Raw genomic sequence first — 22,535 nt, 5'->3', positions numbered from 1 at the left:
CGGTCTCTGGGCCAGCCCTGGAGAGGGGCTTCGTGGTTTGGTCACTGTTTTCGACGGTGCTTAGTGTTCTGTCCTGCGAGTGAACCAGAGCCACTTCTGCTGACGGGCATGTGGGTGGGCAGAACCGTGGTGAGCATGGTCAGATGTCTGCTCCTGCTACAGCCCACCGACCTTCTGGGGGCACACCAGCAGAGGGTCTGCTGGGATTCCTCTTCCCCGGCACCTGTCCAGGGTGACGGCCCCTGCTCCGTGTGTGCGCGCCAGTTTCCACAGCCACCTAGCGTGCGCTGTTCTCTGAGTGTGGCTGCCATCATAGGTGAGAGGTGGGCCTTTGAACGTACAGGCAGTGGATCTGCAGAAAGACCTGGTGGCCCTGCTGGCGGACAGCCACACCCCTAGGGCACCTGGGGCTCTGGGAGCTGGAACCGACTCCAGGCAGGGGGTTCTGGATCTGTCACATCACAAAGTGGGGGGTTGCTGCAGACTGTCCTTCTCGACGGGGAGAAAAGACAAATTCACGCTGCAGAACAGCTTCAGGAGCTCTGGTGGCCCAGCAGTTAAACTGCTCAGCTGCCAACCAGAGGTTGGTGGTTCGAACCCATCAGCCACCCCATGGGGAATGATGAGCCAGTCTGCTTCTGTGTACCCGCTTCTGTGTACCCGAGGGGTCACGGGGGTCGCTGAGCACTTGACAGCATCAGTGACACCTGCTGGGGGGGGGGGGTGTCTCGGCATTTAAAGGGCCAAGATGTCGGGGCGGGAGCTCTGCTCAGGATGGCCTGACTGTGAAACTACACCCCACATGTTTCAGAAAGCCCCCCATCTCTTCCATTCCTGGCTGGGCCATTCCCTGTCCACTGAGACCTCCCCTTCCTCCCCAGAGGAACTCAGAGAGTTGGGGGAGCGGGTGCCAGCCCACCATAGCCAGACCATAGGGAGGGCCACATGTGGCCTCCAGTGCGGACTTGGAAGCCAGACGGAGGCGGATGCGGCCAGCGGAGGGCGGCATGCGGCTGTATCGCTGGCTGACGGACACCCGGCATGTCAATATCCAGAACTGTCCACCTTGAAAATGGGGACCTCACAGCCTCGCAGCCTAGCCACCCTGCCCCTCTCCCACGGGGTTCACCATCGACCAGCCGAGGGCCAACCTCGCAGCCTGTCACGGGCGCTGACGCAGCCTCCACACTGCTGCGGGGCCTTGTGCTGCTATGGGTCCGGAGGATACCTCGGGGGATTGCTGGGGTGTGTGAAGGGGGTTCCAGCTCCTGGCCCCCTGGCCCAGCAGGAGGAAGCCCGGCCCTGTGCCACCTTCACTACTGTAGCTCCGTGGCTCCCGAGGCACCAGGCCCCTGGTTGCGGGTGGAGAGCTCCATTCCTCGGGACCCCTCGGAATGGCTGACGGAGAAACCCAGAAGCAGCCCCCTGGGCAGCGGGGTCCACAGGAGCTGGTCTGTTTTGGATCAAGATGGAGACCGTAGTTGCAGTCCCAGAGGCGCCCACAGCAGCATGACCCCGGAAAGGGTCGTCAGGGACGCACAGGTCCAGGAGCACAGCCGGTAAGCACTCAGCTGCTAACCGCGAGGTCGCAGCTCACCCACCCCAAGGTCCCCGGGGGACCGCCTGGGACACCCCACGGGCAGTTCTGCCCTGTCCTGAGGGGCCTGGGGGCTGCAGCAGGTCCAAACCCACCGCAAGGAGAGGGTAAAGGCCCCCAGTTACTCAAACTGAGTGCACCCGGTGGAGGAAAGCCCTGGCAACCGCTTCCAGGGTCTGAGCTGAGGAGCACCAGCGGTCCACATGACGTCTCCTACAGTACCAGTTTCTCCATTTAGTGAGCCTTCAGAGGGTGGGGAGAACTGGGGTTTCCTGGCCACAGCTCGTGGAGAAGAGAGCAGTGCTTGCCCAGCAAGGCCAGCCTCACCGCTTCCCCTTCAAGTACTTGGAAGCTGCCCAGCCCCGGCCAGCTCCATCCTGGAGTCCCTGCTTCCTGCTGCTGCTTCCCGGTGTTGTGTGTGACTCTCCTCCTTCCCAGAGACTCGGGGCAGGAGCCCGGCCGGGGAGAGCGATGCCGATTCAATAACATGGACCTAGGACCTCAAAGAGGCCATCTTGTGTGGACCGACCACCAGGGCCTGGGCAGCAGCCATCTGGAACTGCAAAGGGGGCTGCATTGGGCCAGCCTGTGGTGGGAGACCTGCTTAAGGCCTGGCCGGGCCAGGCTGCCCCTTTTAAGTCCAAGGTGGACCCGCGTGCGTCGCCAGGCCCCTCACGGCATGTGAGCTCGAGGCCCTGAGTCAGGAGCCAGGGAAGGAGGCGGGTTTTGGATGGCGGTGCTGGAGAAGAACCCGGAAAGTCCCATGGACTGCAGAAAGCACTCCCTGGCCTGATGTAGAGGCAGATGCTCTGAGTGTGAGTGAGTGAGTGAGTGAGTGAGTGAGTGAGTGAGTGAGTGAATGAGTGAGTAGACACGGCCCCAAGAAGCTGGATGTGCTGTCAGGAGAGACCGGGCTTGGAGAAGGACGCCATGCCTGGTCAGTGGGAGAGGGGAAGGCCGTCGGTCAGATGGACTGACCAGTGGCTGAACCAGGGTGGCGTAGGGGCGGGCAGTGTGCGCGGTGCCATCCAGTGTGTCCCCACTCAGTGACCCAGGCCCAGAGGAGGAGATGCCGCCCGGTCCTGTCTGTACATACAGACGCATGGCACCGGCCTCCTCCCGAGACTGCAGCCCTATAGGAGCAGACGGCCTCGCTGTTCTCCAGGATACTGGCGGGTTTGGTCAGCAGGCAGCTTGGCACTGAACCTGCTGCCCCTGGCCTCCCTGTGACACGGGAGGACCAGCCTGTCAGGCAGCATCCAGCTTCACGACGCGGGCTGCCACCTGCGCCCCCGCCCCCCAACCCCCCACCCCCCGCACAGGGCCACTTCATCTGCCCAAAGTCAGCCTTGCCATTAGCTGGGTCCCCGAGGCAGCCAAGCATGCCAGGGTGGCCTCTCAATCAACATGGGTGCCTCCATGTCACTGACCCGTGTGTCAGCGCAGGGCTGAGCCGCAGGACTGCTCATCGCCCACTGATCGGAAGTGGACACCAAGCCTTTCTTTTCAAGTCCACTCCCATGTGGAGGAGCCGCTGGCCTCTGCCCGGCATCGCAGCCCCACAAAGGCCTTCACAGACGGATGGTGGCAGTGGGGCTGGAGGAGCCCTGGCCGGGTCTACAGGGCCCCCGCACCGCCACTCTGTTTGGAGGTGCGTGAAGTTGGCCTGACTCACGGGGACCCAGGTCCAGCAGAAGGAAGCACCCCATGGTGGTTGTTGTCTGTGAGCCGTGGCTGCAGCCCCTGTGTCTGTCCATCTGGGGGTGGGCCCCTCTGGACAGAGGAGCAGCAGCCACACCTAGTTGGGTGTCCAGTACCTGCAGTCGGGGGGGCCCCTCTGAGCCAGACCGTGGCCACCAGGGAGTGAGGTGCTCACAAAGGGAAGAAGCTGGACCAGCCCAACAGTGACCGTCACCCCAGGACATTGCTGGAGCCCAGCCACAAAGCCTGGGGAGTTGCCTGGGAGCCCACCACTGCCCGGCTCAATGGAGCCACTGGGGGCTGCCAGGAATGAGGTCAGCCTTCTGCTTTGTGCAGGAGGCAAGGCTGTTCCTTAGCAACCCATGTTGACAACCGTGTTTCCAAGGAAACCGAGAGCCAGATTTCTAAAAGCAGGAAACAAAGCCGCTAGGGAGGCGGCGGGAGAGCAGAAGGTAACACAGCTCTTACCCTGAGCCTGAGACACTTCGTGTTCCTGCGGAAGGAAAAGGGCCCCATCCCCCCGGCCCAGCGCCCGGTCCACAGCTCCTTCCGAAGGCCCCACACCAACACACAGCCACTGCCACAGAGTCTGTTCCCTCCACAGGGCTTCCCCACCGCCCATCACTCAAGGGCAGACTACCTCATCTCTCTCCTGAGCAGCGCTGGTGATTTCAAACTGCCGACCTTGTGGTTAGCAACAAACACATACCCAGAGGCCAGCAGGACTACTGCAAACATAGTCGTAGCAGCTGAACCCGCAGCCCGGGAGCCTGGGAGCCCGAGAGCCGAGCGCTGGGCAGCTATTCACTGAAGGGGAGTGGTCAGAAACCGGACGGCCAGCCCGTGGGAGGGGGGTCCACTCCTCACGACGTACCTCTGTCGGCATGGAAGAGAACAACGGCCCTGGGCTTGCCCTTGTTCCAGGTCTCCTTTGTCCTCCTGCTTTTTGAAACCAGGAGCCCCGTTCTGCCCCCGGGTCCAGCAGCTCTTCTGGACATGCTCTCGGTTGTCACAGCTGAGGGGCATGGATGTTCCCAGCATCAACGAGAGCAAGATTAGAACTCAGGACAATGTCCTGCCCCGTGACCTCTGTGACTCCGTGCCCTCATGCCCTACAAGGAAGAAGTATCCAAAGCAGCCATTCCTTGGTGTCACTAAGTTAGACCAAGTCTGCTCTAGGAAAGATTTCAGGGCAGAATTGGGACTGAAGTTTTAAAGATGACCTCAGGACAACCATTTCATGGTTCATCCAGCCCCCCGCCCACCCCACCCCAGCTCCACAAATTCTGGATTCCATGAGCATTTGGACGTCTGCTTCACCTTCCCTGCCCTCCCACCCCCCCCTTCTGATCAGGAATCTTCTCCAGACTCTTGAGCGGCTGACGAGGTCCTGGCAGCCAGGCACCACCCAGTTCTTCTGGTTCACAGCAAAGGAGGCTGGTTGCTCTGGAGATACTCAGTCCCGCCCTCCACGTCCTCCAGCGCCCCTGCCCACCTCCTTCCTCTGCTGTGTGCTAGCTACTCAGACTCCACACCAGGCAAAGATGGGGGGAGGGAGGGACCAATTTACAGAAGGAAGGAGCCCCAGCACTCACTGCCACCAAGTCCTTTCCGACTCATGGAGACCAGGCAGCACAGGGCGGGGTTGCCCCTGTGGGATTCTGATTCCTGATGGGAATAGAAAGTCTCATCCTTCTCAAGGAGCGGCTGTGGTTTCAAACTGCTGACCTTGTGGCCCAACTTACACCCACTGCACCCCAGGGCTTCTGGGATCATATTAACAGAGCAGCCCAGCACTCAGGCCGGGGCTTGGGCAGTGACAGCATGTTCACAGGTGTGCAGGGCATGGGGCAGTTCACTGGGGGGACAGTTCAGTAGGGGGGCAATACAGTGGGGGGACAATACAGTGTGGGGACAGTTTAGTGTGGGGGACAATTTAGTTGGTGGAGACAGTTCATTGGGGGGCAGCTGCACAACCCAAGAGTGGCCATGAAACATGCTTGTAGAGACTGCTGACAGGCTTGGTGTGTGTTTTCAAGTAGAGAATATGAAACAAACAGGGCCCGAAGCCGGGCATTCAATAGTTCAGTCTTCAGACTGGACATTCTGCTCGGAGTGTCTGGCACTCACAGTCCATGCCCACATGTCCACATGGTGCAAGGAAAAGTCCAAATGAAATGTTCATTAAGATAACGAAGAAAAGAGCTCCAGTCAGCTTCTCCCCAAAGGGACTCCTTTCCTTAAGCACCAGTTGAAGCAGAAGCAAGACAAGGCCCTCGCTCATGCCACGGTCACAGCCTCAGGACTTGAGGGGCGCACAGGTTTTGGGCCAGATGATCAAAGGGCCTCATGAAGCAGACCAAACAGAAGGAGAAAGCAGAAGCCGCCTCTCAGTCACACAGAGAAATAAATAAAAGTGGTGGGATCTATTTAGGACGAACACCCACAGTCACACGAGCACAGCCTCAGAAGCTCCGTTGAAATGTGGATTTTAAGAACTCCAGATTTTAATATATAATGATAGGGATAAGTCTATGTACATATATTTATAGAGTAAGTACTAAAGTAACAGATGGACATGGGGCCTCTACTCAAGTATTCCTTCAACACAAGAACATTTTGTTCTATTAAACTGGCATTCCATGATGCTCACCTTCCCGACACGATCACTGAAGACAAATGGGTACATAAGATAATGTGGTGAAGAAAGCTGATGATGCCCGGCTATTACAATATATAGCATCTAGGGTCTTAAGGCTTGAAGCTAAACAAGCGGCCATCTAGCTGAGAAACAACAGAGCCCACATGGAAGAAGTACACCAGCCTGTGTGATCATGAGGTTCTGACAGGATCAGATATCAGGCATCAAAAGACTCAAAACATACAATCATATTGATGCAAACGACGGGGACCAGAGGGGAGACCCAAAGCCTATCTGTAGATAATTGGCATCCCCTCACGAAGGGTCACAAGGAAAGGACAAGCCAGTCAGGATGCAGTATAGCACCGATAAAACACACAATATTCCTCTAGTTCTTTAATGCTTGCCTTGCCCCGCCCCCTACTATCATGACCCCAGTTCTACCTTACAAATCCAGCTAGACCAGAGCATGTACACTGGTACAGATAAGAGCTCTCAACACAGGGAATCCAAGACAGATAACCCCCTCAGGTACAGTAATGGGAGTACTGATACCATGAAGGTAGGGGAAAGTGGTGGGAGAAGAGAGAGAAAGGGGGGATTAATAGCAATGATCAATACATAACCCTCCCCCCTCCCCCGGGGACGAACAACAGAAACATGGGTGAAGGGAGATAATAGTGGATGGTGTAAGATATGACAACAAAATAATTTATCAAGGGTTCAAGAGGGAGGGAGGGGGGATGCAGGAAGAGGAGCTGATACCAAAGGCTCAAGCAGAAAGAAAATGTTTTGAAAAGGATGAGGGCAACACATGTACAAATGTGCTTGATACAATGGATATATGGATTGTTGTAAGAGCCCCAATAAAATGATAGATTAAAAATATAATAAAAACTCCAGCTTTAGAAGTCGTGTCCCTGAAGGGGAACCTTACAAACCCAGGCATCACCTCATGGGACTGACACTCCAGGGCTCACTAACGGACACCCAGCCTGGAAGCACTGAAGCTGTAAACCTCCAATGCCACCTCACAGGGCACACCAACCCACAACCACAACCCTCTGCCCCCTGTGGATCCCTCTCAGGGTGCCCCAGAAACCCTGTGGGTTCCCAGACTGTCCATCACGGGAGCAGCCAGCCTTGTCCTTCTCCCACGATGGGTTGGGTCGGACGGGCTCCCCTTCTGCGTTGGCTGATGCCTGCTCTGCTTTGGTCAGGAGCATCGAACTTTTAACCACAGGCTCAAACCTGGGCTAGTTACATAATCTCGTGACAACTCGAGAATATTAAGAGTGGACGTGGCGTCTAGCCTGTCAATCAGGTCACAGCCTGATTGATGCCTCCCTGTGGGCGTGGCTTCTCATGAAGATTCTGAGAACTCCCTCTCTTCCTCCCTGGAGGCAGGACACACGCTCTCTCTGCTCAACCTCCTGTTGACAAGCCATGTGGCAGAGCCCTGCAGACACAGTCCTGTGATGCTTCCACTGCCACTGGATCCACAAGACATTTCACCTACCAGCCTGTGATCTTCCTGAATCTGGCTACATGAGAGAAATTTATAGATCAGTATCAGACATATGGGCTAATGTCGGACTTAGTGACTCGATCTGGACCGGGCTGGGATGTTTTCTCAATATACAATTGCTCTTTGATAAAAAGCTCTTTCTTATCTATGTATGTGTGTCCCTGGATTTGTTTCTCTGGTCAACCCGACTAACACAAAACCCACCAGATGTTCTGAGGGAGGAAGATGGGGTCTTGGGCTCCCATAAAGAGTGAGCGTCTGGGCAGCCCACAGGGGCAGTCCTACCCTGTCCTGTAGGTAGCCAAGTCAGTATGGGCCCGATGGCGGTGGGGTGGGGTTGGATTGGGTTAGTCCTGTTAGGACTAGTTTGGGTTAGTCTAGGGATTTCTGGCTGGAAAAGATTTGAGTTGAGACAGTCAGCTGCGTGTCTAGTGTCTGTCCCCGTCAAGACGGACAGCGTTGGAATCCCACCAGGGCAGTGCTACCCTGTCATCTCGCGTCCCTGGGAGTCAGCACTGGAGTTGATTGAGCCGTACCTGACAGCCACAGCCAAGCTCCCCAAGACTGAGAAGTGAGTTCAGAGACGAGAGCAGACCTCTCCCAGCCGCTCCCAGGATACTGACATGAGCCAAGGGAACGTTTTTGAGTTTTGAGAACACAACCCAACACAGCCCAATACTGAAGACCAAGCAGGTCACATTCCAGCATCAGACAGAAACAGGGGACAACAGAAGTGGCCCCTGCATACCAGGGAGTGCTCAAAATCAATCTCTCATAACCACACACCAGCCTGAGACTGATTCGCCAAAATTGTCTATGAAGGGACAGGCAGAGGCGGGTGAGCTTCTCTCCAAAAGATTTTCCATCTCAAACGCTGACAGATCTCCAAGCAGGCTTGACCCGCCCAGTGGCTTAAAGGCAAACCTTCACAACGCAGACCGCACTGTCATTCTGACGTGAGAACCTCCTCTACGGCTGGGAAAAGCACGCCTTCCTCCCCGGGGCCTGCGTGTCTCCACCGCAGGGGGTGGGACACAGCATGTCCCTCTCGCGGTCCGGATTTCTGTACGTCTATTCCCAGCGTAGTCATCACAGACTGCACGCCTTCCTCCCCGTCTTAACCCCCAAAGAGACCCCCAAGCCCCGAGTGCACAACAGGGTTTCGAGGCAGACTTGCCCGGTGGGCTCGAAGCCTGGGAGTCAGGCTCTTCAGCAGGTCGGCTGCAGAAACATGGGAGAGCATTTGAAAGACATGTTTCCAGCCACCACATGGAGAGATGAAGGAGCCAAAGATAAAACATGAACATTTGTTGCACTGTTTGTTTCCTGCTCGTTACGTTTATGACATCTCCTCGTGTGTTCGTTTAAACCTGTAGCCATTATTATGGAATGAGCGTCTAAATGGGAGCAGGCGCACCTTCCAGCAAAATCAGTGCAACCAACCAGATGTTACATCGGCTGCTGCATCGACCTACTTCACTGACTCACTTTCTTCACTGCAGAATCAGTGGGATATTCTTTCTGTAAAGAGACAATCTCTAAGCGGCTGCCAAGAACACACAGCTGTGTTGGAGGGAGGAGACCAGGACGCTCCTTAGAGGCGGGGAAGGCGAGACTGCATCTCATGTCCTTTGGACACGTTGTCAGGAGGGACCAGGCCCTGGAGAAGGACTTCATGCTCGGTACCGTGAAGATGGACCTCAACAAGAGGGACTGACACTGAGGCTGCAGCCATGGGCTCCAACATAAGGCAATGATGAGGGAGGTGCAGGACCGGGCGGGTTTGTGTTCTGTTCTGGTGAACGGAATGAGGGGGGCCATGAGTCAGAACCAACTTGGTGGAACCTAACAACAACATCGTCAAAATCTGAGTACACGCAGCCACTAAAACTCTCACAGTCTTGCTCATCTTTTACAATTCTGTTCATTTCATGAGGGCACTGTTACACAGGGTTCTCTAGAGAAACAAAACCAGGACACTTATGATTTCATAGATAGATACATACAACAGGAAGAATAAACAGCTCATTAGTCCAAAGAGCAGTACAGAGGGCTCAGTTCAACTCGCTTCCATGAGACAGTTAATACACTGACAGTCCTTCAAATCACAAAGGCTGCCAGTGCAAGTCAAGGAAGCAGACAGCTGAGTCTTCTGTAGAGCAATGCAGTCAGTCCAGCCACAGGCAGCAAACAGCAGGGCGGGTCACCAACAGTCAGCCAGATGACAGGGTCCGACAGTCCCCAGCTCAAGTGATGTACACACCAGCAGTGAGGCAAAGAAGGTCTCAAAGGAACCTCAAACTGTAGCAACACAATCCACGGGTGGGGTGTCCCACAGGTAGCGTAGCTCGCAAGTTGAGGCAGAAATCTAGCTAAAGCAGCAGCACACTGGTCCGATCATCAGAGATCAAGAGATGGAAAAGCGAAGCTTTATCTCTTTGTCCTTCGGTTAAACTGGGGCCTTATTAATCCCACATGTGTACATGGACCAGGTTGGCAAAATAAACCTACCTATCACAGCACAAACCACTTTCATGTACAATTACAAGTGTTATTGTTGATTTACCAAGAAACTACATCATAGGTACTTCACACCCAGACACACACACATACACAGTCATGCACACACACATATGCACTCACACAGTCACACAGTCACTCACACTCACTCACAGTCACTCTCACACTCACACACAATCACTCACACATACACAGTCATTCACACACACACATACACATGCGCGCGCACACACACACTTGTTGCTGGTGGCGTGCCCTGCAGCCAGGCTCGCAGCGCCCCCGGTGGAGCAGGGGAGAACTGCCCCAGGGCTTCCCTGACAGCCATCCTTAGGGAGCACGTGATGGGCTCTCTCTCCCCCTGGGCAGGGTCAAGCTGACAACATTTCAGGGCCCTGCATGCTGTGGACTTTCACCTGTGTAGGGCTGCCACATCCACCTGACCCCCTCCCCACGGACAGCTGTGACTGTCCCCATGGTCCCCTGGCTCCCCAGAGGGACGCAGGTGTGCCAACAGGCCACACAGGAAGAGAGGGCCAGTCCCAGGAGTGTCTGCATGAGGCACTGGAACGCGGTTACATCATCACGGCACCATGCCTGTGACGGACACGAGGTGCTCAGCCCTGATGCGCTACAAGGTTACCAGATTTTAACACTGGTAAGGCAGGACACCATTGATAAAACTCATATCCTGGCGAAATAGCCACATGGCAGCCGAAAACCGTATACTCTAGCTTGTCGGGCATTCTTTCCAAAAATTGGGTCTTTTTAAAAAATGCCACGGGACGCAGGAAAAATGGTTAAAAATCAGGAGTGTCCCGCCAAAAGCGGGACATCTGGTCACCTTAACACTCGGAGCACAGCCTCATCAATGTTGGGGGATCCCTGGGCTGTGACCCCGTGGCATTTCGTGTCCCTCACTGCTGGCAAGTCAATTCTGCCTCCCAGGGAGCCCGGAGAGCAGAGCCTACCGCCCCTGTGTGTTCTGAGGCCGTAAATCCTGGCAAGAGCAGGCAGCTGCATTCTTCTCCCTCTGAGCCACAGGTGGGTTTGAATGGCCAGCCTTGTGGGACGCAGCCCGGTGCACCAGCAACTGCAACACCAGTTCATAGATGGGAAGGCATATGTATATATGCACATACTTACATGTATATATGTACACAACGTGTAACTATTACACATACACAGAGGCACACTGTATATATCACACACATGTATCAGTGGCTGCACTCCACAAGGTCAGCACTTTGAGCCCATCAGCCGCTCCGTGGGGGAAAGGGGAGGCGGCTGCTCCTGTACAGACCCCTCCGCCCTGGAGAGTGACCCGGCTCACCATGGCCCCGTGACAGTGAGTAGGGGTTCGCTTTGTTTTCACAGATGACAGGAAGCAGTAGAGAGGGGAGGGGGCCATCTACAAGACACTCCTGGGCTGCCTGGCAGTTGGGTCACAGCCTGATGACGCCTCCTTGGTGACATCAGCTTTTTGGTCTAAGAAAGGGACCGAGCATGGGTGCATCCTCTCTGGCCCTTCCCCTGCTGCCCAGGGGAGCTGAGGTTTGCATCCGGTGGTTCCTGGATCTCCGGCTGAATCGTCTGCACATACCAGGAGCTGCCATTGGACTGCGGGCAGCAGATTCATTCAGCCACCTTGGGACCTCTGCATCCACCAGCCCATGCCCCCCACTGTCTCTGCCTCAAATCCTGCCTCCACCAGCCCGTGACCCCCGCTGTCTCTGCCTCATCACACTGCTTCTTGCTCATCCGCTTCCACGAGTCAAGAGAAGCCTGACTTGAACCAGACTGGGCTCACCCATTTCTACAGCTGTGTGATCCATTTCTTGGGAGAAATCTCTTTCTCCATACAACACACACAGTGTCACGGGGTTTGTTTCTCTAGAACACGTATGAGGACTTTGAAGTGCTGTAGGGAAGATTCCACAGTCTTTGGCTCCCTTTCCATGAACATCCCGTAGCTGCCCTGGCCCTGGCCCTGGCTCTGGCAGAGAGAGACACTGTTCTCTCCCACCAGCCTCCCAGCGCCAGGCCCTGCCTTCCCGGAAAGCCAGGCTTGGCCCTCTTCCTGCCGGCAGAGGGCTTCCAGCTGCTATCAGCCCCAAACTCAGCAGGCTCTGTGTCATCACGCCAGGCCCCTCCTTTACAGCCAGGGACATTCCAGACGTGATCTGACGGGATGCCCTCAGCAGGCACTGCACCAGGTGACAGGCAAACAGGACCGGGGACAAGAGCCCCAGGCAGGATCTCAGCTGGTTCCAGGCCTGGAAGACACCAGGGAGCTGCCTCAGAACGCAGCCTCAGTGCCGCCAGGGCTCCGAAGTGGTTGCCAGATAGAAACCAGGCAGTTCCGACTCATGGCACCCCAACAGGACAGGACGGTGAGAGCAGGCCCCGAAGGCGCCAAGGCTGTCACCTCACAGGAGCCCAGTGCCACTGCCTCTCAGAGCAGCGGGTGGGTTCTTCCTCAACAGCTGAGCTCTTACTCAGAGTCCCCGAGACTCCACTGTCCTCTGCTCCGTGGGGCCTGGGCCACTGTCCTCTCAGATCTGGGTCAGAACACAGACCAGAAGACTGCAGACAAAGCCGGGTCACCGGACGGTCGGGTCGGGAGCTTCTATGTCTCAGCAAGAAGACCCCAAAGCTGCAGGCAGGGGCCCATCACCCCCAGGCTGTCCCCACGTGTGGAGGCTCAGTGGGCATGACTTCCCAGAGTGAGGCCACCCAAGAGTCGTGAGTTCAAATCCACCTCGCTGCACCCCCACACCATTGAGCTCACTCCCTCTCTCAGGGGCTCAATTGAGGGGCTTCTGGTGCGCCGTGGGGTGGGGGTGGGGGGCACATGGCTGCTGACCACCAGGACACCGTGTGGGAGCAACCAACAGCCGTACACGGGAGGAAGAGGAGGCTGTCTGCTCCAGGAATGTGCTCAGGGACTGCTCTCTGTCAGGATCCTCCCCAAGGGGCCAGTTTGGTTTGGAGTTTGGTGTGCCAGGAGGGCTCTGGGGTTAACCTCCTCCCCTCCCTCCTGGGTTGGATCAGAATGTCCCTGTAGGAGCCACCTCAACACTGCCCTCCCGGCCTGTAAGCCCTGTGGGCCCCCAAAGCCTACCCCACCTGGCCAGCCCCCACCCAGAGCCTGTCCTGCTCACTGGGAGATGTCACTGAGCATGCAATAATTCCCCCCAAACACCGCCGCCCACCAGGAAAAGCCATTTCAGGTGCAGTGCCCATCTGGCTCTGCTGCGGCCGGCTGGAGCATTGTGTACAGTGAGCCTGGGGTTTAAAAGGGGATTTTTCGTGTAGTTTCTTGAAGCTGCTTCCTTCCCCTTCATTTCCGCCCCAGGACGGACGCTGATGACAACAGGCTGCCCTACCCAGGGTGCTGACTGGGCCGAGGGCTTCCCCTCGGGGCTCTGTCCTGGGCCGTCGCCTACATGCCCTCGGCCACTTCGACCAGCACCTAGGGCCTGCAGCGATTCCAACTCTGGAGGCCACTGATCCTATAGGATGTCTGCTCCCCTCGGCATCACAGTGCAATTCTGAGCACCCCGTTTGCAGATGGTCGTGAGGGCCCAAGCCCCTGTGCAGGGCCTCCAGGGATAGGATGCTGCTGCACAATTCCGTCTGGCCATTAACTGAGGGTGAGGTGCCAAGCCCTCAAGCAGAGGGCACTGGACCCCCGGGGATGGGCGGCACTCCTCCCAGCCAGCCAGCAGGGAGGGGGGTCCCCTCAGGGGGTACCCGCGTGGCACTGCAGATCTCACGGTCATGAGCTCTGCCCACCGGTGCTGCCCTGCCCAGCGTGGTGGGAAAGCCCTGGACCAGGCCCTGACACGCTCCCATCTGACCCAACAAGGCCCTGGTCCCGCTCCTGTAGCCCCACCTCTCCCTGCGGCGATGAGCGGGTTTGTGACGGCCGCTCCTGGTTCCGTGTCCATTCACCAGCTCCTGAGTGACAGTCCTCAGACGTCATGTCGGCCGCCTGCTAACAACCCTCCACCCTGATGCCATGCCTCTGTCTCTGCTGTCTGTCCCTTTGAAGGCTTCACAAAAACTCCCGTTAAATTACGTTTGAGATTGGGGTCTCCTTTGTCTGCTGAAACACCAGCCCGAGAGATGTGTTCCTTAAATGGCTCCAAAGGGGTATGTGTGTGTCTGCATGTGCGCACATGTGTGTGTACATGTGTGTGTGTGTGTGTGTGTGCGTGGGTGTGGGGGGGTGTGGGGGTGTGTTTGGGGTGTGTGTGAGAGAGAGTGTGAGTATGTGAGAGTGTGAGTGTGTGTGTGTGTGTGTGCGTGCATGTGTGTGTTGGGGGAGCGACACCTCACTGCTGTCCAGTCAAGCCTGACTTAAAGTGACCCTGCAGGGCAGGGTAGAGCTCCCTGTGTGTTTCTGAGACTGTCACTGTGTACGGGAGTAGAAAGCCCGTCCTCCAGAGAAGCAGCTGGTGGTTTTGAACTGCTGACCTTTCAGATCGAGAAGCCCTTCGTTCACCTGTGACTGCTCGCACGGGGCACCACACCGCGGCCTTCAAGGCAATGCCAACGCATCTGAGCCCGCATCGGGCGTCTGTTCCACTCTGATCCCTTTCAGAGGATCGGCTGTGGAAGCCAGGCACCAGCTAGAGCGGCGGTTCTCAACCTGTGGGTCTCGACCCCTTTGGGGGTCGAATGACCCTTTCACAGGGGTCGCCCAATTCATAACAGTAGCAAAATTATAGTGATGAAGGGTAACAAAAATAATTTTATGGTTGGGGGGTCCCCACCACATGAGGAGCTGTAGGAAAGGGTGGCGGCATTCGGAAGATTGAGAACTGCTGTTCCAGGTCTTCTGGTCTCAGTGCCGGGAGGCCCGGGCTCATGGGCCCCTCTGAGCTCCACCTTCAGCCAAACTTTGGGCATTCTGTGGGGGAGTGAGCGCTAGCATTAGGGAGTACCACGCCCCAGGACCTCCCCTTGGGCTCCACAGGGCAGCCCTGACCCTAGGCGGAGTCCAGATAGGAGAGGAGTGGACGGTGAGGGATGGCGGTGGTGTGGGGAGCCGCTCTGCCCCCTGACTCAGTCCAACATGCCAAGAGCAGCGCCGCCAGCTGCCAGCCTGGCCCGCGACCACCCGTGCGGCAGAGGAGGGCGGGCACCCTGGGAGGAAGGCCTGTGCCTGCTTTGTCCTGCAAGGCGGACCACGCGGGAGCTCTGCCCAGCCTGTCAGAGAATCCTGCTGACGGGAGCAGATTTTTCCACGGAGACCGTTCCAAAGGCTGCTGGGGGCCTGGGGAAGCTGCAGGGGCTGGAGCCCAGCACAGAGGCCTGATCTCCTGACCGCACTCTCCATCAGAGGCAAGCCTCTGTGATGTGGCCTGCTCCTGCTGGGGGGGAGGGGGGGCATGAGAGCCAGCTGGAGGCTGGGCACAGACACCTCCCGGCCCCGGAGTACAGCAGTCAGCAAAACGAGGGCCGGAGAAGCATGTCCTCAGGCAAACAGGGGCTGGGGGTCTTCACGACGGTGGAGCACAGAGTGACCCTGAAGCACAGAGCAGAACTGTGCCCCAGGGTGTCCCGGGCCATCATCCCTGAAGGTGCAGAGGGCCACTGCTTTCTCCCACGGAGCCACCTTGCAGCCACCAGAGGCCTACACACCCCTCACCTCGCCCACTGCTGAGGAGGCAGCCTGGTTCACAGCCACCCTGGGCTGAGGGAAGCACCCCAGGAGCATTCGAAGGCTGCCATCTTTCCCAAAGCAGTCTGCCTCATCTTCCTGCAGAGAAGCGGCCAGTGGGCTTGAACTGGTGACCGTCAAGTTAGCAGCCGAGAGCCTCATGGCTGCAGCACTAGGTCTTGGGACCTTGGGCCCCTGACTCACGTGGACACATTTGCTCGTGGCGGCTGCCCCTGCAGTGGATCCCAGCACACAGTGCTCTGAGCAGGGCTGCCTCAAGGGCTTTCCCCAACTCGGGGGTCAGGGGTTCCTCCCTGGCAGCGGTTCGAACCCACCAGCTGCTCTGAGAAGTGGATGAGGCTGCTGCTCCTGGAGAGGGGGACACCTGGGAAGCCCCACAGGCCCACTGTGAGGGCCCTGGGCAGCCCAGTCCATCAGAGCAGCGTGCTCTGTCCTCTGTGCAGCCAGGGCTCCAGGGTCAAGGACAACCGGTGGCCATCACGTGGCTTACGACTCACCACACCCCCCGTGGCAGAGCAGGGTTCCCCAGGCCACCACTCTATGGGAGAGGCCTGTCTCAGCCTCCCTCCACAGAGCCACACGTAGTGTGAACCCGGGTTTCCGGTCTGCCGTCCAACAGTGGTGATCAGAACAGGCTTTGGAGCCAGACCAAGTTTAAGCCCCATCACCTGCCACGGCCAAGGACAGCTGTGTGGTCCTGGGAACGTTCCGTAAACAAGTTCAGTGTCTTGCACGTCATCCTGCGAATCAGGAATAACACGGAGCTGTCGGAGGAATGGAGGGGCTGATGACACCTCAGAAGGACCCCTGGGGTGAAATGCTGAGTGCACAGCTGTTACTCGGAAGGCCGAGGTTCACACCCACCAGGGGCTCCGTGGGGGAAGCTCTGGCCATTCGCCCCATAAAGACGGTGGCCTCAGAAACCCTCGGCTGCTCGGGAGCGCTGCTCAGCCCACACCCTGCGGTCTCACAGATCTGGGTGGTGGTTCTTGACAAAAACATGAGATGAAACACACATCATTCTTCTAGTTCTTTAATGCTTCCTCCCCCTCCCCACTTTCATGACCCCAATTCTACTTTACAATCCAGCTAGACCAGAGCACGTACAGGGGTACAGACAAGAGCTGGAAACACAGGGAACCCAGGACAGATAAACCCCTCAGGACCAATATTGAGAGTAGCAACAACAGGAGGGGAAGGAGAAGGTGGAGGGAGGAAAGGGGAATCAATCACAACGATCTACATATAACCCCCGCCCAGGGGGACAGACAACAGAAAAGTGGGTGAAGGGAGACATCGGTCAGTATAAGACATGAAGAAACCAATAATTCATAAATTATCAAGGGATCATGAGGGACGGAGGGTGGGGGAGGATGACAAATGAGCCGATACCAAGGGCTCAGGTAGAATGAGAATGATGATGGCAACGATGGCTGGATGGCTGGCTGACTGGCTGGCTGGATGGATGGATATAAGAATAAAATGATTGACAAGCAAACATGGAAACATTCTATGAACAAAGGCAACCCTCCTTCTGGAGCAAACCCTAAACACAGAACCGAGACCTGCACAGCAGGGCAGCTGCTCGCTGCCCGTGCAGCCAGGCGGTGTCCATGTCCAGCTGACCCTGGGGAGGTGTGTAACTTGTGCCGTCCCGGTGAAACAGGCCCTGACCGCAGAGACCTATCAGCAGAGGAGGCCCTAGCTTCTCCTTCACTGTAACCAAAGACAGAAGAGTGGGGAGCAAGGCTGAACCCTGTCAAGAGGGCGTGCCCCCTGAACCCTGGGACTGCTGGCAACCCCGCAGAAGCCTCGGACGGAGTCACAGCACATGGGTCCCTCCCCCCGTGGCATGGGACGTTCTACAAGACAAGGGGCGGCGAAGGGTGCACACCCCCTCCTTGCTTGTCAATCTGGTAGGGTCCCAACACCAGGTCACTATCGAGTGAAAACAGAGGACGATCACACCAGGTCACAAAGTGGGGGTGGTCACAGCATGACATCACTGCCAGAACCGCTGGATCTCATCCCAATGTAACTGCCAAATCCCCATCACCTGTGATGGCCACGGCCCAGCCAAGTGTGCACAGATCCTGAACATTCACAGCCAGGCTGATTCTCCCTTCCCGCCTTAGCCTTCACCAGGGCATGTGTGTCTGCATGTGTGTCTGCACACATGCCATCTGCATAGATGTCTGCATGTGTGACCTACACATTTGTCTGCATGTGTGTCTGCACATATTTTCTGTATGTGTGTCTGTGCATGTGTTTTGTGCACCTGTGTCTGCACATATGTCATCTGCACATATGTGCAGCGTGCACATGCACAGGAGCAGATATTACCATGACCATGCGTGAGGCATGTCGGAGGTCATCGGTGGCAGGGGGTATGTGAACATGCCCAGTGGCCACGGGCCCCTCTCTTCCTGGTGAAAGTTCTTATTTCAATCACTGGATTAAACCCCGGCAGGAGGAGCAGTCCATAACTAACATGCTTTCTGGGATTGACTTGTTTCTCGCTCTCAGGTTGAAGGTTCCCTTCCCGACCTCGAGGCTCTTCCTCCTGCCTGGGGTGTTCAGACGACCTTTCACCTAAGACAGCTCATGTGGTGGGCCAGCAGTCTGCACCATGGACCTACTGCCCCCCCCCGCCACCCCCCCCCACCAGCTGCTGGGGGTTCTGTGGGAGACAAGGCTGGGAGCTACTCCGGTCAAGGTGGGTGGTTCCACAAGGCCTCGTGGCGGGCTGCCCGGGGTTGGGGTCGCCAGGGTCTCTGACATGGGGTGGTGCAGGCAGTCATCACCTTCGACTCTAAAAACAACTGGGCCAGGTCAGTTCTCCAGATGTGTCTCCAAAGAAAGGCCTGGTGGTGGTGCTCCTGGGCAGCCCCCGGGGTCAGCACGAGTCGGAACCCACTGGCACCATGGTCTCAGATACAAACAGAATGCTGGGGAGCTGACTGGCCTGCCAACCAAGCTGTGCAGATGATCAGTGTCTCCTTACTCTGCGCACCGGTCCTGCCCACCCTGTACAGAAAGTCCACGGGAGAAGACGTGTCTGTGAGGCGCATCCTGCCAGCTCACGGCACGGTGTCCACCACACACATACACACACACACGCATACACACATGCATGCACGCACACACCACGTATACATACACACTCTCACATACATACACAAATATGCACACACACCACATCTACATACACACACCACATCTACACATACACCGCACACACATACACTCTCAAACACACATACATACACCACACACATACACATATACACACACCACACACATACATGTATACACATACATACACACACATACGCACACCACACACATACTCACATACACATATACACACACCACACACATATACATACATGCACCACACTCACGCACACACACAGTTAAAGAAATCGCCTTTCCAGTCAGTTCTGAAGTGATGTTTAAAGTGAGACGTTTGACCTTCTAGAAAGGTCTCTCAATGCCACTCAGAGAGAGTCACCCTGAGTTAAGTGTTAACAATGCATGAAAGGGAACAACACCTGGTCCCTGTTCCCCTGGGACAGCAGAGGAAGAAGGGGTGTTGGGAACAGGAGGAGGGTCTGGGCCGAGTGACACATGAACGATGGCTCCCTTTGCCGTGGGAACAGAAGGGACTGGAGCGGGCCCAGCTACCGCCACTGACTTGTTGGACCCAAGACCCACCTCTTAATCCAAATGTAGAACAGGATTTCAGATTCTCACGGACTCCAGACTGCCTGGAGCCATGGAGGCTGGATGGGCCCCCTGAAACCTCTGCCCTGAGACAATCTGCAGCCTCCACGGTGGTAGCACACAAAAAGGGGCTGGTCCCACAGGCGAGGCTCACTCTGCACAGAAACTGCCAGGCCATGACAGCCACATTGCATGTTTTGTCAGTCAGTAAACGGTTCCAGGGGCTTTCTGCTCCGTGAGGAAGTAGTGGAGTGCAGAAGGGCATGGTGCATCCGTGGCTGTGGGGGTCTGCAGTGGAGGAGCCCCCTACACATGGAGGACAAGGACTTGGAAAACTGCAAGTGGCCTTCCCACCTCGCCAAGGTACTCCCTCCTAACTCACAGCGAGAAAGCCGTACACGATTCACCAAGCCAACGGTGTGCTCATTCAAATGACACTGCCTTCTCTTTAAGCCATAAACCAAGACTGTCCTGGAAGGCTTCTTAAAAGCAAGCGAGAGTTTACCTTCACTCGTAAATCACACCCCTTTAAAGATCTGTTTCTATGGGGTCAAACTGGCAACGGCAACTAGAAAGATCCGATGGGAACCCCATTGGCAGTGAGTGGATGCTGGGGGGTCCTCAGAGAAGGAGGGGGGATCCCCCCACAATGCAAACAATGTCGTTCGTTCGTGTCACTGTTTGGGAAAAACGGTCCAGCTGGTGTCGTCTCAACGACAATAAGAGAAATATATATATATAAAATACTTTAAACTTAAATGGCACACGAATCCCACCACTGCACACCACTGAGACGTGAAACTAAGTCATCACTTCCGTGAGGAACACAGAGGGACTGCAGCCCCTCCTGGCTCAGCCAGGCCAGGTGTGAGGGGCTCGTGGCAACAGAAGCTGGAAAACTTCCCTGGAAGACGGTATTTTCCATTCTCACGGAGCCCAGCTTTTCTCCACGATAATTCTCTTTCCATCGGATTGCTAGATTCTACAGAGGGCTGACAAGACCCACCCAAACTCCAGTCCCTTGAGCCTTGGAAGGCGGGTCTTGAGAGCCACCGTCAGTCAACCGAGAACCCGCGAGCCTTCGCCCAGGCGCTGGACGGTGCCTGTCCGGTTTCACAACACAAAGTGCACGGCCCGACCAGCAGTGGGGTTCCAGGGCCGACCGACCACCACCTGAGTTGACCTTCCTTCAAGAAAACGCTTCCTGGCAGCAGCCCCAGCCAGGGGTCTTGTAGACCAGGCCCTGTTTCCATGCCCACACAGCCGTGTGTGTGTGTGCGTGCGTGTGCATGCGTGCGTGTGTGTATGTGTGCGCGTGTGTGCAAGAATTGCAAAGGTTCCTCTCCTCTGTACTGTTCTTGACTCTGTAGTCAGAAAGGCCAGCCGCAGCCTGCAATTATGAAGTGTTTGAAATACACTTCAGTGGGTTTCCATTCTCGGCATGTTTGTATAATGGTGTCTCATGGTGAATTAGGCGGGTGGGCCATTGTAGACCATCGTCTTGGTATCTGACAGTCTAAGCTCCTCGTCAGACCTCCAGCAATGCAGCCCATGCCCGGTCCTTGAGTTCCCTCTGAGAGAACACCATCCGCGGTCTGCCCAGGGGCAGGAACGGGCAGCCCCAGGCCGCCTGAGACCCCAGAAATCACCCACCCCAGCTCACATGCCCCGCCTTGCCAGGGAAGCCGCTTGTTCAGCCACCACAGAGGGGTGAGGCCACTCGACGTGTGGCCAGTGCAGCCCAAGAATGATGTCATAGAGACCCAAAGGGTCCTGAGTAGACAAAGAGGGCCCCCCACCCCCAGTTGTTGTGGTTTTCCCCCCGACGCGAGGAGAAGCACTTCCCAGGAGTCAGCGCTGCAAAGAGCCTCATGCACACATTGCCCCCAATGCTGACCTAGGACGCCGCAGGGCCCGCCCTTCCAAGCATGTTGCTCTGAGGGTGCCCACCTGCCACCTGTGACACGACCCCTACCTGCTTGCCGTCCAGCGTGTACAGGCGCTTGACGACCCCCGAGTCCAGCTTGATGGCGTCGGTGATGTCGGTGAGGACCTGCTCGAAGGAGTGGGCCGTCTTCTTGTTGAGCAGGATTCGGACGGCCTTCCGCGGCTTCACCCCACTGCGGATGATGGTCACCAGCTTGGGCCTGATGAAATCCTTGTTCTCCTTCACCTCCGAGGGGCCCCCCTTGGCCGCGGCCAGTGACGCCACGGCCCGAGAGGCCGAGGGCGTCTTCACGTTCACTGACCAGTTGGGGTTCACGTTCTTGGTGTACTCCAGCTTCTTGAAGGGCTCGATGGAGCCGCACACGTAGCTCTCGCCTGCGGAGGAAGGGACAGGGCACGGCGCGGCTTAGGGACGGGGACAGGGACAGGGCACAGGCTTAGGGACGGGGACGGGGATGGGGCACAGGCTTAGGGATGGGGACGGGGCACCTGGCTTAGGGACAGGGACAGGGACAGGGCACAGGCTTAGGGAGGGAGGCAGAGCACACGCCTCAGCCCAGTGGACACGCCTCACCGGCCCTTAGGACTTTGGGATTTCCCGAGTAGGCAGACTGCAGGGATGGGGCTGCCTCTGTTCTCGGTTCCCAGCCACTGAAACACAGTGGACAGGCACAGGCCGTGGCCTCCACACAGAAATGGGTTGGCCCCACAGGTGAGGCTCACTCTCCACAGAAACAGCTGAGTCGTGAGGGAGACCACACACAGCCAGCTGACAGCCACATCACATGTTTTGTCAATCGGTAAACAGTTCCCAGAGCTTTCTGCTCCGTGAGGAAGGGGGTGGGGTGTGGCCACAGCTGTGGGGGTCCGCAGTACCGCCTACACATGGAGGACAAGGACTTGGGAAACTGCAAGTGGCCCTCCCACCTCGCCCAGGGCACCTCCCTTCAAACTCACAGGGAGAAGGTCAGTGCACTATTCACCAAGCCAACGGTGTGCTTGTTCAAATGACGCCGCCTTCTTCTCTTTATCTGGCCAACCACATACCCCCCCCCCGCCCCGGGAACACCCCTTCTAGTGCTATGCTGAGTTTCTAAGAGTGTTTATTTTGTTTACATGTTGCTGTAGAAACATGAGCACAGCAGTTGCTAAACTATCTGGGGGCATGCAGACCGCCCAAAAAGAT

At 56.8% G+C, this 22,535-nt stretch overlaps 1 protein-coding gene across 3 annotated transcripts in view; it reads right to left on the bottom strand.

The window, feature by feature from the left end:
- DCLK1 (doublecortin like kinase 1) overlaps nucleotides 1-22,535 on the bottom strand; it is a 158,881-nt gene that overhangs the window by 122,731 nt on the left and 13,615 nt on the right. For all 3 annotated transcript variants that reach the window (XM_075562748.1, XM_075562747.1, XM_075562746.1), the window contains exon 3: nucleotides 21,378-21,724. In XM_075562748.1, coding sequence (XP_075418863.1) covers nucleotides 21,378-21,724 — 347 coding nt within the window. The remainder of the gene's footprint in view (nucleotides 1-21,377; nucleotides 21,725-22,535) is intronic.

The sequence above is a fragment of the Tenrec ecaudatus genome, chromosome 11 (genome assembly GCF_050624435.1).
Source record: "Tenrec ecaudatus isolate mTenEca1 chromosome 11, mTenEca1.hap1, whole genome shotgun sequence".
NCBI lineage: Eukaryota > Metazoa > Chordata > Mammalia > Afrosoricida > Tenrecidae > Tenrec > Tenrec ecaudatus.
This window is presented reverse-complemented; position numbering and strand designations above follow the sequence as displayed.